The sequence below is a fragment of the Schistocerca piceifrons genome, chromosome 7, assembly GCF_021461385.2.
Source record: "Schistocerca piceifrons isolate TAMUIC-IGC-003096 chromosome 7, iqSchPice1.1, whole genome shotgun sequence".
NCBI lineage: Eukaryota > Metazoa > Arthropoda > Insecta > Orthoptera > Acrididae > Schistocerca > Schistocerca piceifrons.
In genome coordinates, this window is record NC_060144.1 from 72,435,647 (window position 1) to 72,452,508 (window position 16,862).

The 16,862-nt window shown below is 43.0% G+C and overlaps 1 protein-coding gene across 1 annotated transcript; it reads right to left on the reverse strand.

The window, feature by feature from the left end:
* Positions 1 to 15,712: 15,712 nt before the first annotated feature.
* Positions 15,713 to 16,534, reverse strand: LOC124805428. The gene has a single exon (XM_047265989.1). The coding sequence runs from the start codon at positions 16,532 to 16,534 to the stop codon at positions 15,713 to 15,715; it is 822 nt and encodes a 273-aa protein (XP_047121945.1).
* Positions 16,535 to 16,862: the final 328 nt, after the last annotated feature.

A 16,862-nucleotide genomic window follows, 5' to 3' on the forward strand; every position in this document is an offset into this window, starting at 1 on the left:
TATGCAACATGTCAGAATAAAAGGTTCAGGTAATTCTAAAAGAGGTGGTATTGCTCAAAAGTAGAGGGAAAGATCCTGTAAAAATACTTCCGGAAAATAGTACCTATTCATACATGAGCCGTAGGAGTTCTGCAATTCGTATGCTGCAATTTATTTACTGATAAGATTCACAAGAGATTTCGTAGTAAATTACGATAACAGGCACGTGTGGGCATATGTGGCGGTGGCTGACTCATAGGGCCATTACTCATAGGGACTTTCCCAGACAGATTAAACGGTGCTATTTATCACCTGTTTCTGCGAGATGAATCATCTCTGTTATTGGAGAACGCTACTCTTGCAATCAGACGACTGTGATTTGTGCACAGACGAGCATCATCCAGTTTTGTACGGAACGTACGACGGTACCTCACCACAATGTTTAATAGTCGATGGTTTGGTGGAGGGGCTCAAGGAGCAGAATCTCGCCGTTCACCAAAACAAAACCATTTGGATTTGTGCCTATGGGGACACTTGAAAGTTTGTGGAACAACAGAACCAGCGAGAATGTGCTTACTTTTTAGGAATCTACGACCAATCGTCTGAAGAAGTCTGAATGGAAGCCAGTGTATTTGAAATATCATGTGATTCACCGCGAAGACAGGCTGAAGGCTATGTAAGGAGGCATGGAAACCAAATGCAGCACTGCCTGTAGTCTCTGCTGACACGTAACACACATGCAAGCACGAGGCGGCAGACGATTATTTCTGAACAGGTACTGGTTTTGGACTTTTCTTCTATCTTTGGCGAATTCTGCCTTTTGTAGATATATGTCAGTCGTTTCTTTAAAGCCTGTGGAACTACACGCACTGATGAGATAAAATACTATGACCACCAACATAAAAGCGTGTTAAACTATGTTGTGGTTTCAGTAGGTTTCTGTATTACACGGAGAAGCTGTTGTTATTTTACGGATAGTCTTCTGCAGCTGTGGAGAACTTAACACAAAAAAATAATTTGTATAGAAAATTATGCCTCTAATGTTAAAGTGTTGTCTGATAAAATTACAATTTTGATCGCATACACACATTTCTTCAAAAGTCGTGACTGGTTTTAACTGCTGATGTCCATGTCTCGCAAATAGATTTCCTGCATTGTGTCACCATGTCCTCACGACGCCTTTGGAGTATGGTCCGATGATGATCTATGACTACAGCCAGTGAGCGTTTTTAAATGAATTTCCAAATACGTTCAAGACTGCTTTTTGACTTTTATTAAATATTTTTGACGGTCACTACTATATCCATTTACGATTACAAAATCCTTGATACCACCTGTATACAAATGACGACGCCACCAATAACATTTCTTACCAGTTGCTTGAAAGCTTCCTCAAAGGCTTGTGGAAAGCCCAGTACCCGCCTAATGGCGAGACAACTCCTGAGGACGGCATTAGTTTCTTGTAGAGACGTCGGCAGGGAGCCTGTTGTACGCAATAGCGAAGTAATTTCTCTGTCGCATCGTTAGTGTGAGGGTGCGGGCGTTGCGGTAAACGGGGAGCGGAGCATCGGTTACAAGCTGCTAGACTCCCAGGAGAGGTTCCATGCGCGCCAGTGTCACAGATGTACACTAGCAGAATGACTCCGTCAATGCCCTCGAGGCTTATGCTATAGCCCAGTACCCGCATAATGGCGAGACAACTCCTGAGGGCAGAATTAGTCTCTTGGAGAGAAAGCGGCCGGATGCCTGAAGTATGAAATCGCGAAGGCATTTCTATGATGCAGCGTCGATATGATGGGGCGAGGGTTACAGTAAACAGGCAGCAGTGCATCGGTTACAAGCTAGTGGACTCCCAGGAGAGTTTCGATGTGATGACTGTAGCCGTGCCAGTATCTTAGATGTACAGAATCATAATGATTCCGACAATGTCCTCGAGACATGCAATAGTCCAGCACCCGCCTAATGCTGAGACATCTCCTGAGGACAGTATTAGTCAGTTGGAGAGAAGTAGGTAGCGAGGCAGTAGTAAGCAATCGCAAAGCAATTTCTGTCTCACATCATTAATGTGAGATTGAGGGCTACAGTCAACGAACAGTGGTGCATTGGGTACAAGCTGCTCGGCACTCACACCCATGAGAGGATCTATGTGGTTACCCTAGCCGCGAAATATCTTAGATGTACGCTAGCAGATTCATTCCAACAATGTCCTCGAGGCTTAGGCTGGATCCCAGAACCCAGCTAATGTCGAGACAACTCCGGAGGGCACCATTAGTCTCTTGGAGAGATATTGGCTGGAAACCTGTAGTATGCAATCGCGTAGCTATTTCTCTGTTTCTCTGCCGAATTTTCATTGTGAGGGTGCGACGGTTACAGTAAACAGGCAGCGGTGCGTCGGTTACAAACTAGTGGACTCCCAGAGAGGTTCCACTGAGAGACCGTGACCACGCCACCATCATAGATGTACACCTAGCAGAATGAGTCCAACAGTGTCCTGGAGCCTTAAGTAATAGCTCAGCATGCGCTTAATGGCGAGACATCTCCTAAGGGCTGCATTAGTCTCTCTGATAGAAATCGGCATGGAGCCTGTAGTATGCAATTGTTAGCAATTTCTGCGTCACTTTGTCAATGTGAGGATGCAATTATAATAGTAAATGTGCCGCGGTGGGATCGTTACATGTTACTGGACTCCCAGGAGAGTTTCGATGTGGCAGCTGTAGCCACGCCTGTATCATAGAAGTACACAACCATAATGATTCCGATAATGTCCTCGATGCTTATGCAATAGCCTAATGGCGTGACGACTCCAAAGGGTGTTTTTAGTCTCTTGGACAGAGGTCTACAGAGAGCTTGTAGCATGGAATCGCAATGCTATTGTTTCTGCCACTTCGCCAATGTGAGAGTGCAACGGTTACAGTAAACACACAGCAGTGAGTCGGTTACAAGCTACTGGACTCCCAGACAGGTTCCGTGTGGTGACCGTAGCCGCGCCAGCATCATAGATGTACACTGGCAGAATGACTCCAACAAAGTCCTCGAGGCATATACAATAGCCAAACACGTTCCTAATGGTGGGACACCTCCGGAGGGTGGCATTAGTCTCTTGGATAGACGTCTGCTAGGAGCCTGTAGTTTGCAGTTGCGAAGCAATTGTTGTATCACATTGTCAATGTGACAGTGCGAGGGTTACAATGAATGGGCAGCGGTGCATCGGTTACAAGCTACTGAGCTCCCAGGAGAGGTTACATGAGGTGAACGTAGCCGCACTAGTATCATAGATGTACACTAGCAAAACGACTCCGACCGTCTCCACGTATGCAACATTTCAGCACAACCCTAATGGCGAGCCAACTCTTGTGGACACCATTAGTCTCGAGGAGAGATGTCGGGTGGGAACCTGTAGTATGCAATTGTGTAGCTACTTCTGTGATGCATTGTCAATATGAGCGTTCGAAGGTTACAGTATACAGGCACCCGTGCATCGCTTACATACTACTGAGCAGCCAGGAGAGGTTCTATGGGTTGACCATAGTCACGCCAGTTTCATAGATGTACACTGGGAGAATGACTCCGACAAAGACCTCTCGGCTTATATAATATACCAGCACCTGCTTACTAGCATGAGAAATCCTGAGAGCATCTTGGTTCTCTCGGAGGGAAGTTGGCAGGGCGCTTGTAGATTGCAATCGGGAAGCAATCTCACATCATCAATGTGGGAGTGCGAGGTTTACATTAAACTTACAGTGGTACATGAGGTAAAAGTTACGGGACTCCCAGAGGAGGTTCCTTGCTGTGTCCGTATCAGGGGCAGTATGTGCAGTAGCAAAGTAACTCTGATATTACTCTCGAGGCTTATGCAATAGCGCAGCACCCGCCTAACGGAGAGACAACTCCTCATAGTGGCACGTATCTCTTGGCAAGGGGTATTCACGAAGCCCGTAGTATTCAGTCAAGATGTACATTCTGTATCGCATCGTCACAGTGTGGGTATCAGGGTTGCAGCAAACATGCAGTGGTGCATCGGAGGCAAGCCACTTTTCTCCCAGGAGAGGTTCTTGGTGGTACCCGTATCCGCGTCAGTATCTTAAATGTACTAGCAGAACGAAAATGTCCTCGAGACTTATACAATGTCCGAGTAAACGGCAACGGTGCATAGGTTACAAGCTACTGGACTCCCAGGAGATAATCCATAGGGCGACCGTAGCCGTGCCAGATGCACACTAGCAGAAAGACTCCGATATTGTTCTCGAGGATAATGCAGTTGCCCAGCATCCGCCTACTGGCGAGACACCTCCTGGACAAGTCGGCAATGGGGGTCCATTATGCAATTCCGAAGCAATTTCTGTAACTCAATGTCAATAAGCCGGTGCGAGGGTTAGGCCCTACTGTAAACATGCAGTGATGCATTGGTTACACGCTACTGGCTTCTACGAGAGATTTCATTCGATGACAGTTCTCGCGCCAGTAATATACATGTACACTAGGAGAATGACTAAGACAATGTCCTCGAGAAAACTCGTGAGAACGACTCTAGGCAGCTGGAGGCAAGTCTTCAGGGAGTCTTTCGTACACAATCACGTAGCAATTTCTGTATAAAATGGTGAGTATGAGAGTCCTACGGTTACAGCAAACGAGCAGCGGTGAATCGGTTTCATTCTACTGGACTCCCAGGAGATATTCCATAGGGTGACCGTAGCGGCGCCAGTATCTTAGATACACGCTAGCAGAATGATTCCGACAAGGACCTCAAGACCATAGTGCAACGCCCGCCTAATGGCAAGACAATTCCTGAGGGCGGCATTAGTCTCTTGTAGAGCAATCGACAGTGTGCCTATCCAATGCAATCTCAAAGAGATTTCTGTGTCCCATCGTCAATGTCAAGTTGTGAGAGTTACAGTACATATGCAGCTGTGCGTTGGTAAGATGCTATTGGACTAACAGGAGAGGTTCCATGTGGTGACCGTAGCTGTGCATCTTAGATGTATACTAGCAGAAAGACTCCGTCAAAGTCCTCGAGGCTTATGGAATATCCCAGAACCCGCCTAATGACGAAACTACTCCTGAGGGACACGTTGGCAGAAAGCCCACAGTATGCACTCGCAAAGCAAGTTCCGCGTCGCATCGTCATTGAGAGCGTGCAAGGGTTACAGTAAACGTGCAGCGGAGCTTCGGCTACAAGCTACTGGACTCCCAGGAATGGTTATATGAGGTAACAGTATTAAGCCCAGTATCATAGATGTACATTAACAGAGTGACTCTGACAATGTTCTTGTGGCTAATGCAGCCCAGAACCCACCAACTGGCGAGACATCTCCTGAGGCCGGCGTCAGTCATCTGGAGAGATGTCGGCAGGGAGCTTGTAGTATGCAATCGCGGAGCAATTTATGTTCCACATCGTCATTGTGATGCGAGCTTTACAGTAAACAGGCAGCAGTGCATCGTTTACAAGCTACTGTACTCCCTGGAGAGCTTACATAGGGTGACCGTAACCGCGCCAGTACTACAGATGCAGACTAGCAGAATGACTTCGACAATGTAATCGAGGCTTATATAGTAGTTCACCACACACATAATGAGGAGATAATCCTGTGGGCGGTTTTAGTCTCCCGGAGAGACCTTGGCATGAGCCTGCAGTATGCTATCGCGAAGCAATGTTTGTGTCACATCGTCAATGTAAGGTTGTGACGGTTACAGTAAACGGACAGTGGTGCATCGGTTACTAGCTACTACACTCCCAGGAGAGGTTCCATGCGGTGACCGTATCCGAGTCAGTATGGTAGATATACACTAGCAGAATGATTCCGGCAATGTCCTCGAGGCTTATGCAGTAGCCCAGCACCCACCTAATGTTGAGACATCTCCCGAGTTCGGTATTAGTCTCTTGAAGAGAAGTCGGCAGGAAGCCTGTAGTACGCAATGGAAAAGTAATTTCTGTGTCGCATCGTCAGTGTGAGGGTGCGAGGGTTTCAGTAAACGAGCAGCGGTGCATCGGCTACAAGCTACTGGACTTGCAGGAGAGGATCGATTTGTTGATCGTAGCCGCGCCAGTGTTATAGATGTACGGTAGCAGAATGACTCTGACAGTGTCCTCGAGGCCTTTGTTCTGTTCTGAATAATCCATGATACTTTAGAATGTAATTAAATGCTTGGAACGACATATGAAGACATTCAAACAGATTTTACTCGATCGTTTGATTTGGTTTTTAATTATTAACTTTAGAACAACAAAGACTTATTAGGTAGAAACATTATAATGAAATCTACAAATGTTTCTAAACATTCTATCAGATGGACTAATTATATGGTCCAGATGTCCTCAGCACAATTTTTGTTTCGTTTCTAATTGTCAGTTTTTTTTTTTTTTCAATATTCGGTAATCACTGTGTCGAAGCGCTAAGGATTTTTACTGTAGTATTCTCTTCATGTTAATACCAAGCTAACCAGTAATTGTTCATTGCTTCTTACAAGTTTTTTAAAAGGTCGTCAGCATATGTACAATGCTTTGTGTCATAATAAGAACCTATAAATTAATAGCAGTGCAGTTTCTCATAAGATCATAGCTAAATCGGTAAGTGTATGATTTCAGTGTCATTTTACCTATCTAAAGCTTCCATTCTGTTTCGTCGAAGGTGTGTACCAGTGCTAGACACGTGGTGTACGCACAACTGCGTGACAGTGTGTAGTAGAGATGTGGTTACTCAATTGCCGAGAGCGTGATAAACCTTACTTGCAAATGTAGCTCTGTGTGAAAGTGAGAAGACAAAGAAAAATGTTTCAAATGGCTCTGAGCACTATGCGACTTAACTTCTGAGGTCATCAGTCGCCTAGAACTTAGAACTAATTAAACCTAACTAACCTAAGGACATCACACACATCCATACCCGAGGCAGGATTCGAACCTGCGACCGTAGCGGTCACGCGGTTCCAGACTGAAGCGCCTTTAACCGCACGGCCACACCGGCGGCAGTGCGAAGACAGCCGCCAACATAAAAACTCGTTGAATTCCACTTTCGATTACTTTTCTCTTTCACTACTGGAATAGTCTCCATTCTGTAAATAATTTCACACATTATTCGGTTCATTCATTTGCTCTTAGTATGATAATACATTCAACTCTATACCTCTCAATAAAAATACGCTAATGTGATATACTAATTGGCAGATACAGCTGCAGTATTGAGGTACTAGCTCTGCAAATAATTTTCATTTCATTTATAATTGGCTCCGTGATGCAAAAGAGACAGGAATCAGTAATAAGATACTAAATGAAAATACTCGTTATTGTTGATTGTAAATTAATTTTCATTAATGACTGAGATCCTGAAATTTTACTTCTATTGTGTGCAACAACACAAAAAATTACATCAAAGCGTATCTAAACCAGAAGTACTTAAACAGTGCTGACTATATTTCCGAATTTACAGTGGCTTCGTTGCTTGCTTCTGATGACAAAATAAAAAGTACTGTGATCGAACGCACACAACAATGAAGTGAAAAGTTATTTCACTTATTTAGGCTAATGAACTTTGAGTTTTTCCATTTATGTTTATCGTTCCCCAACCGATGTTCAATCAATGTTGGTTTGAAGTAGACTACTCATTACTGAGATGGTTTTACCGCTGTTCTGACCACCTAGTTACGTGTGATGATATGTATTTTTCTTTCATTTGTCGTTCACCTGGCGGAGGAGAGCGTAGTAAGAATACGAAGCACTCATCAACTGAAACATGACACACGAAACAACAAATACATTAACACTCGCAGCTAAAGAAGCCGATAATAGAGAAATCTATACGTTCTTGGTGAGCTGAACTAGCACTATTTTCTTTGGTTAAAACAAGTAGTAAAATAAGATCAAGATAAGCATGTATGGGAATGTATATTCTTCGCTCTAAAATTCTCTCTGTATTTCTAAACAAACAATTTTTGGGTGCATTCGTTCTTTAATGTAACACATTTAATACAATAACAATTTTACTAAAGAAAGGTCACCCATGGTTGCGGCTATAAAAGAGAATACTCGCATGAATATACATAAATTTTTGTGACAACTACGTCTCTAATACTATACAGAGTGCATCAAAAAATTTACATACACTTTAAACTCACACCTACAAACGTAAGTCTGGTTAAACTCGTTGTTCAGAATGGAGAAGAAAGGATAGGTTTAGTTGGATTTCTGCACCGATTCATTTCTAAATACGAACCACGGAAGATTCCGTAAAGTGCAACAAATTACCCAGCAGGTTTATTGCACCCACCGCTTGTATCTCAACTAGCTGTGTGTCCTCTCTGCATGATCTGTGATGGTTCACTTCATCATATCATAATAGACTTGAACTTATTGGAAAAATATTTCACTGGAAAAATCGAGCAGCGCATGCACTGGTGAACGTGCAGAAAACTCTGTTGGTCCACTATGTCCAATATTGTCTTCTGGAACATTACCACCGCGATGCGTTCGTGCATTCCTATGACACAGCTGTAGGGCGCCGTTTCGTTATAAGGAAACCTGTCACTATCGTACTTAGTAAAACAGGAAGGAGACATCAGAAAGCACTGAAGCAGTGATACGTCCTTTCTCTCCAGTTTCAGCTGATTCAGGACGGAAAGGTCCAATGAAACCTCTGGAAGACAAGCCGGAGCACGTGATGAAAATACACAGCTTTTCTATTTTAATGTGAGGATTATTTGCAACCCAGTAAAAACAACTATACCAATTCACTGTTCTGTTTAATTTGTGTTGTGCCTTATCCGAGCAAACAGTGCTGGCCGTAAATCCTAGTATAAGTATATCCATGCCTTGACCCCATTCACTAAACTGTTCCCTGCGAACTGGCTCGTCGTTTGTATTGCTGTTCCATCCTTGGAACGAGTTGACGTAGCCTGTTTCTCTTCATAATGCATCACAAACTAATAACACTCACATCACTCTAACAAGAAACTGGCTTACAGGTTTTCTGTAATGCAGTTTGAAGCAGTTGCAATACACATTCCGGGATTCTTCACTTTTAGCTGTGTGAGGTTGCTCTCACTGGCTTTTGAGTACATAGCAACTGTTCCATGGAACTCGAATTCAGCTTGAAGATTTGTAACTGATAACCTTGAAGCTGGAGATGACAACTGAGGATCTATTAGACGACAATGAGTTTGGCTGTCGGAAAGGTTAGTGCACCACAGAAGTAGTTCTTCCATTATTGCTACGTCTTCTTGTTAGAACGTGCGACCTATAAGAATGGAATACCAAGAACGAAATTGTCGCATTAGAAATGTTGCCACATGGGGCTACAGTGTTTCGCACTTACTGTTCAATCTTCACATCAAAGAATTAGTGGCGCTTATAAAAGAGAGCTTAAAGATTGGACAGAAAATAAGTATGAAATGATATCGATGATAAGATTCGGTGATGACCTTCCTACCCTCAGTGAATGCGTAGGAGAACAATAGGAACGCAGTGAACAGTCTCACAGAATATGGATTGGGAGAAATCGGAAGTAGACGGAAGTAATCAGGAGCAGCAGATATATGATTAGTGATAAACTTGACATCAAAATTGGATGCCACGGTGTATATGCAGTTAAGGAATGCTTCTACTTTGAAAGTGAAATAATACAGGATGTATGGGGCAAGAAAGATATAAGAAACAGTTTAGCACAGGCAAAGAGACCATTACTGGCCAAGAGACGTCTGCTAATATCAAACTTTGGGCTTTAAAAGCACATATGAAAATTACTGTGGAGGAGAAGGCACAAGATTATAGGATTGTGCTAAGACATCATTCTTGGGGCACGGCGTCAGAAGTATAACGACCTAAAGAAATTAAAAAGTTACCCGATGGCTGCGACGGAATGAAGTTAGTGTGAACATCCCTTAAACGATCCTGCTGTACTCCTCTCGTAGTAAGTAATCTGACCTGCTGTAAATGCCAATCATGTCGAAACAGGATTAGATATCAAGTAGTATTCTCGTGGCCATTGAGTAATACCTTCTGCGTTAAGGATTATCTAGCTCGCTAGAGTTCTATGCAATCAACACGGTAAATATGAAGTCTTGAGCTGGTCAGTAAGTTTCGCTCTGAAGTATTACACTTTCCGACAAAGACAGAGAGACAGGTTCAAATGCTCGTCCATCACACAGGTTTTAAGTCACCTACGATGAGTTTTATCTCTAAATAATGCAGCAGTGTTGCTACACAGAAGCACAGTCCGTAAAGGAAAGGAGGTGAAACCAACCTGGAATTTGGCAACAGTTATGTTTTCAGTTATCATGTTGTTTACGAACGACAGTTCCATCCTATTTTAAGTGTGTTTTGCACTCTTACTTTAATATAACCACTTTTGAAGCTCAGTTACCCTGCTGCACTTACCCGGACAAACGTCTCTCGCGATACGTAATAGAATTTGCCGGCCGTCAATCCGAGTGGCTTCTGCGTCCTGCAGATGACGATCACCAACGCGCGCTGCAGCTTAAGAGGTGCGCTGGGCCACCCGCACGAGTAGGCGGACTCAGCAAGTCGGGAGTTCTGCAAAGAAGTAAGAAACATGTTTCATACAGCGGCTTGCTCGCACACCTTCCGTCGCATTATTACGTGATACGCAGGAATATGTGTATATAAAATTTTCTTTATTGGTGTTACGTTCCGATGTGTCTATAAGTTTTTATGTTCATTCCTGCTAGCGTATGAAGGTCTTCGAAGGAAGGCAGTAAGGGAGCGAACGGGGCAAGAGTAACGTATCATCTAACAGCTAGATATGTATTGGACACTATTCATTCCGAGACATCAAGCTTGTAGGTTATAAATTGCGTGTTCATGTTAATAAGAGTGTAATTGTATCAATAATTGCTACGTTCGATTGAATTAAATAGCAGATAATAGTACCTGATTGACATATCAGATAAGAGATAGTAAGTCTACATCTACATCTACGTGATTACTCTGCTATTCATAATAAAGTGCCTGGCAGAGGGTTCAATGAACCACCTTCAAGCTGTCTCTCTACCGTTTCACTCTCGAACGGGACGCGGAAAAAACGAGCACTTAAATTTTTCTGTGCGAGCCCTGATTTCTCTTATTTTATCGTGATGATCACTTCTCCCTACGTAGGTGGGTGCCAACAGAATGTTTAGGCAATCAAAGGAGAAAACTGGTGATTGAAATTTCATGAGAACACCCCGTCGCAACGAAAAACGCCGTTATTTTAATGATTGCCACTCCAATTCACGTATCATGTCTGAAACACAATCTCCCCTATTTCGCGATAATACAAAACGAGCTGTACTTCTTTGTACTTTTGCAATGTCGTCCATCTATCCCACCTGACACACCGCACAGCAATACTCCAGACTAGGGCGGACATGCGTGGTGTAAGCTGTCTCTTTAGTAAACTTGTTGCACCTTCTAAGTGTTCTGCCAATGAATCGCAGTCTTTGGTTTGCTCTACGCAGAATATTATCTATGTGATGGTTCCAATTTAGGTTATTTGTAATTGTAATCCCTAAGTATTTAGCGAAATTTACAGCCTTCAAATTTGTGTAACTTACGGCGTAATCGAAATTTAACTGATTTCTTTTAGTGCTAATGTGAATAGCTTCACACTTTTTCTTATTCAGGGTCAACTTTACATATAAAGTGGACTTCAAACGTATTATCTAGTAATAATTACGTTGTATTAATTTGCAGAGCCGTTTCTAGTTTTACATTACTCAGAAAACTGGTCACCCTCAAAAAACAGCTGAATCCTTGTATGGTATCATACAGAAATTACTTTCGTCGTGATTGTACATAACGTATTATCGGATCTTAAAACCTTTGTAATTTAGTAATCGTACAACACATTTTCGAAGTAAATTCCGCACAGGAACAATGGCTTTCTGTGTGTCTGGTAAGTAGTGACTTGGGATTACTTCCACTGATGAACCAAAATGCTGCGACCACTGTTCACCACTCGTAAATGATGATGTTTCTTCAAATAATTCTTCTTAATAATTCAGACAAAGATAAATAGCCAATTCTGTTGCAACTTTGGCAGAATCCTACAACCCATCGTATTTACAATAGTGAACGACTGGAGCGGAAAGGATTTTCTTCCTTTTCTTCGTCTGAGGATTATAAAAATAATTCGCAGCATGTGGGGTACAATTTTTTCTTTCTCACCCCATTAAGAGTACAGAAGTGAACTTCTTCATCTTAATAATATTTTGATGTTTTGTGAATGGTCGGCCGTTGTGGCCGAGCGGTTCTAGGCGCTTCAGTCTGGAAGCGCACCACCACTACGGTCGCAGGTTCGAGTCCTGCCTCGGGCATGGATGTGTGTGACGTCCTTAGGTTAGTTAGGTTTAAGTAGTTCTAAGTTCTAGGGGACTGGTGACCTCATATGTTAAGTTCCATTGTGCTCAGAGCTACATGAACCATTTTATGAATGAAATTATCACCCAGCAGCTGACAGTGCACTGATGTGAAACACCCTAGTCGATTAAAAGTGCGTGCTAAGCCAAGACTCGAACTTGACCCCTTAGATTTCACAGACAAGTGCTCTGCCGAGTGAGCTACCCAAGTAGAACTCACAGCTTCTCATCACAGCCATATCTCCATCACTACCTCATCTCCTACCTTCCAAACGTCACGGAAGTTCTGCGAAACTTGCAGGGATGTCGACTGAGCACTTGCCCGCGAAATGAAAATGTCCCGATTTCGGTCCTGCACAGTTTTAATCTGCCAGGAAATTTAACATCAGCGCACACGCCGCTGCAGGGCGAAAAATTTCATTCTGTAAACGAAACTTCACTTGAAGAAGTTCACCACTTCACTATGAACGGGCGTAGCAACAAAAGTATGGTACACCATTGATTACGAAGTACTTCATATTTCTCACATGAGGAACAGGAAAAAAATCCGTCAAAATTACAACAGAACTGGTGGTTTATTTTTGTCTGACCAGTATGCCTCTTCTCATTCGAAGAGGCATCATTGTTTGTGAGCAGCGACTACATTTCTCATATCGAAAGGTTTAGTTTTGTTTCTTTTTTCAAAACACAGTATAATTTGCACAAACTCAACTAGCAGTAGCTATTGTGACAGAATGCTGAAACAGAGGATCATATTAAAGAAGCAGCTGGCTACAAGAGTGATTGTTAATCGCTAACAGAAAAACTGACTGTATTAGTTTTCAGTAACATAAGAGAAGGAAAAAATGGTTCAAATGGCTCTGAGCACTATGGGACTCAACTGCTGAGGTCATTATTCCCCTAGAACTTAGAACTAGTTAAACCTAACTAACCTAAGGACATCAGAAACATCCATGCCCGAGGCAGGATTCGAACCTGCGACCGTAGCGGTCTTGCGGTTCCAGACTGCAGCGCCTTTAACCGCACGGCCATTTCGGTCGGCATAAGAGAAGAAATTTTATACTTATTTTCATGCTAGCAAATTACCTTTTCACAAGGTGTCGATAACTTAAACAAAATTGCAGTATAGGTTCCAAAAAAAGTGAAAAAAAAACAAATTCCGCTCTCTCGCCTTGGTTAAGAAAGTTCTAGATGTTAACCGTTTGGCAACTTACTCTCCTCTTTGCATGCTATCATTTGCCAAACTCTAGTTTTGGTACCTCGAATAGTTTAGGAGATATAGGAAATGTGACGAATATTTCATCCTGAGCAGGTGTGATTGGAAGTGAATGTGCTAGATAAAATTAATTTTCTCGAGACTGGAGACAGATATTGAGCCTCTACGAAGTTTAAAGAAAAATTCAAAATGGTTGAAACATATCATACACATAAATATATGGTCCATATGTACCAAACGCAAATTCATGGCGACCCTTCTTTTGCATTGCCACGATTTAGAATATCGTGCAGTGTCTTACTGAAATGTGAAATATCACAATAACTATGACCACTAACGAAATGATAGACGATTCACCATGAATCTGCCATATACAGCTGTAAACAACTCTGCCATATATAGCTGTAAACTACATAAAAGTCAATATTTTTAGTGAATAGATTTTGTAAGAACATCTGAGAATATCTGCACAGCTAACGGAACACACACGACCTTGTACTGGTAAAGGGACTGCTGGACCTTGGCTAGCAAGCTAACCTGCGTTCTCTGTGTGCACCCTGCAGTCTGAGCAGTGTGTCGAGTCTGCACGCAACTACTAGCTTTCAGGCGCAAGTGTTTCGGAGCATATCGTTCAGTGGATGTTGTTAAAGATACATGGTGATCCGCACCAGAGAACCTCTACATGATCACATGTTGGTTCTACGACAACGTCAGTTACTATGTCAGTGGAAATGTGCCACCTGTTAGGGTGAATCATGTGTCTTGCTACGTGAACTCGATGATCGGGCTAAAATATTATGTCAACCAGCCGAATCGCTGATCAAAATATTCTATGCGCAACGGATGGAACTCGGTGGTGGCAGTATTATGATATGGTGAACATTCACGTTGGCTTCCACAGGACCTGCGGTAGGAATCGAATGCGCCGTGACGGTTGTGGACTACATGAACATTATTGCGAACCAGCTGCATCGCTTCATGTCTTATCTCATGCCTGACAGCGGTGGCATCATCTAGAAGGACGACTGTCCGTGCCACAAGTACAGAATCGTGTTACAGTGGTTTGAGGAGGCAGATGGTGATGTCATGTTCGTCTCTTGGCGAGGAAATTCTGCTGACCTGAATCCAATGGAACACATGTCGGATACTATTGGGTGCGAGCACGTCGCCATAAAGCACTGGCCCATGCTTTAGGATAACTGAGTGACCTGTGATGGACAAACCGTGCCTAATGTGTGTTGCTACTTACAACCTCTGCTGTATTGCCGTCAAATGGGGATCAATACGGCATTTTTTAGCTCATCAGTGCGCTCTCCATCACAGGAAACTTCTTGAAGGAAATGTTGAAGCTGGAACGTCGGACCGTAACGTCCCCTATGCTTCATTTTTATTCAAACGATCAGCTCAAATCGACAGCAAAATAATCGAATAGGAGTTACTGCTAGGATATATCTCAGGCAAGAAACAATTTTATGTCACACTTCATGTTCACATGAATAAAGATAACGTTAAAAAATTTTATCTGTATCCTCGGAAATGAACTTACAATTTTACTCAAAATACATTATCATTACGTTTCAGAGTGGTACCTTTCTTGAAAGAAAGTTTAGAAAGAATGAAAATCTTATGCTAGACAGAAAGAACCGTATCTATAAAACTGTTGTAGTGACTTACCTGATATAATATATCTTCAGCGTACCAGCAATACATGAATACTTCGTACATGATGAGTCCTAAGTATCCTTGTAGCATCAAGAGCGCTGCAATGTTCTCGGTATTCTATAAATGGATCGATTTACAAAAATTACAACAGGAAATTCATTCCAAACTATACAAATGTGTGCCAGGTGCAGTGATGTGCGTATCGAAGAGAAAAATAAAACTCATTTAAGAGGTTGATGGACATAGAACATACCGTAGAACTTTGGTAGAGTGTGACGCAAATAATGACAGTAGCTCCCATGAACTGAAGGAGGACTGTTTTGCTCACAAGCCTTTCAACTTCCTTAATTAGGCTGTAAAAGGAAAAAGCAATCATACGCAGGATGTAGGCCAATACTTGCAGATTTTTAAATTGACTTATCGTCACAATGAATGCGGTTTAAATACTTAGACATTTTGCGACTATATATTTCATCAAAAGGGGCCATTTAACATTTACCTTGCAATGCATACTCACTCTATGACGTCCTGATGGTGCTCGATGCAGCTGCAGAGATCTATCCACATCACCTCGCCGCTGGAAACCTCGAGCGAAAGTTCCTCCTCTGTTTTCTGCTGTTTAGTACTGGTAGTGCTGCGGTTTCCGCTCATTTTCCCAACACGTCTCAGTCTAGCGTTGAGAACCTCCAGTTGACCAGCTGCGTGGATTATCATGGATACAAAAAGCAAGTCTGGACCCACTGCAGTGAAGAAACTGTACTGCATACTGAAGTACTGCAGTGTGCTGAGTATTTCGTAGTACGGTGACTGAGTGTCCCTGCTGGTGTACCAGGCCGTGGCAGGAAGTTCCCTCTCCGGTGGAAATACGCCGAGCTTCCGCATGATACTAGGGATTGTAGCCCATACGCCAGGCATAGACCCTCCCAGAAAAACCATGTACAGCGTGACAGCTCTCGCAGATCTGTACGATGCGTCGAGGATAGAGATTGTTTCTGAATCGCCAGTCTTCTTTTGTTCCGCGCTGATATCGTCTATTCTCTGCACCATGCGAAAAAATTCTTCTTGTCTGAAAACGAAGCTAAAGAATTTTATTAGACTTAGAATTATGCTGATCATAAGACATGTGTCATGGGTGATTTTGTCAATGTTTCCCCAGAAGTGCCAGAGGGCCTGAATCTGAGCGACGAGGAAGCTGAATAGCGAAAAGAGCACCCATGCTCTGTACAGCAGATACCACTTTGGCTGGATCCATGGCGGTCTCCACATACCAGCAAGCGCAAGAACACGAGCATTCAGCCACAGTCCAGTACCTGACCAGGGTACGTTCTCCGACATCGCGTCCAGGCCTCCTGTTAAAAGAATCACACGGTATGTATAAAACTACTACTCTACATAAGATCCTCAGTTATGAGGGTGAGTCAAATGAAAACCTTAAATTTGTAATAAAAAAACGAAATTCAGCCCCTATATCCTGTAAGTTGGTAAACGTGCTACGAAGAGCGCGCAGAATGGCCTGTAGGTGACAGCCTAATGCAGATCCACACATACCGTCGCAGTATCAGCATAAAGGTGGCCTCTTCACTTGCGACTTGCACCAGAGGTGTACAGCGCTCTGTTATTCGGTTTTTGCGTAGTGGAGGTGTGAAACCTATTGAAATTCATC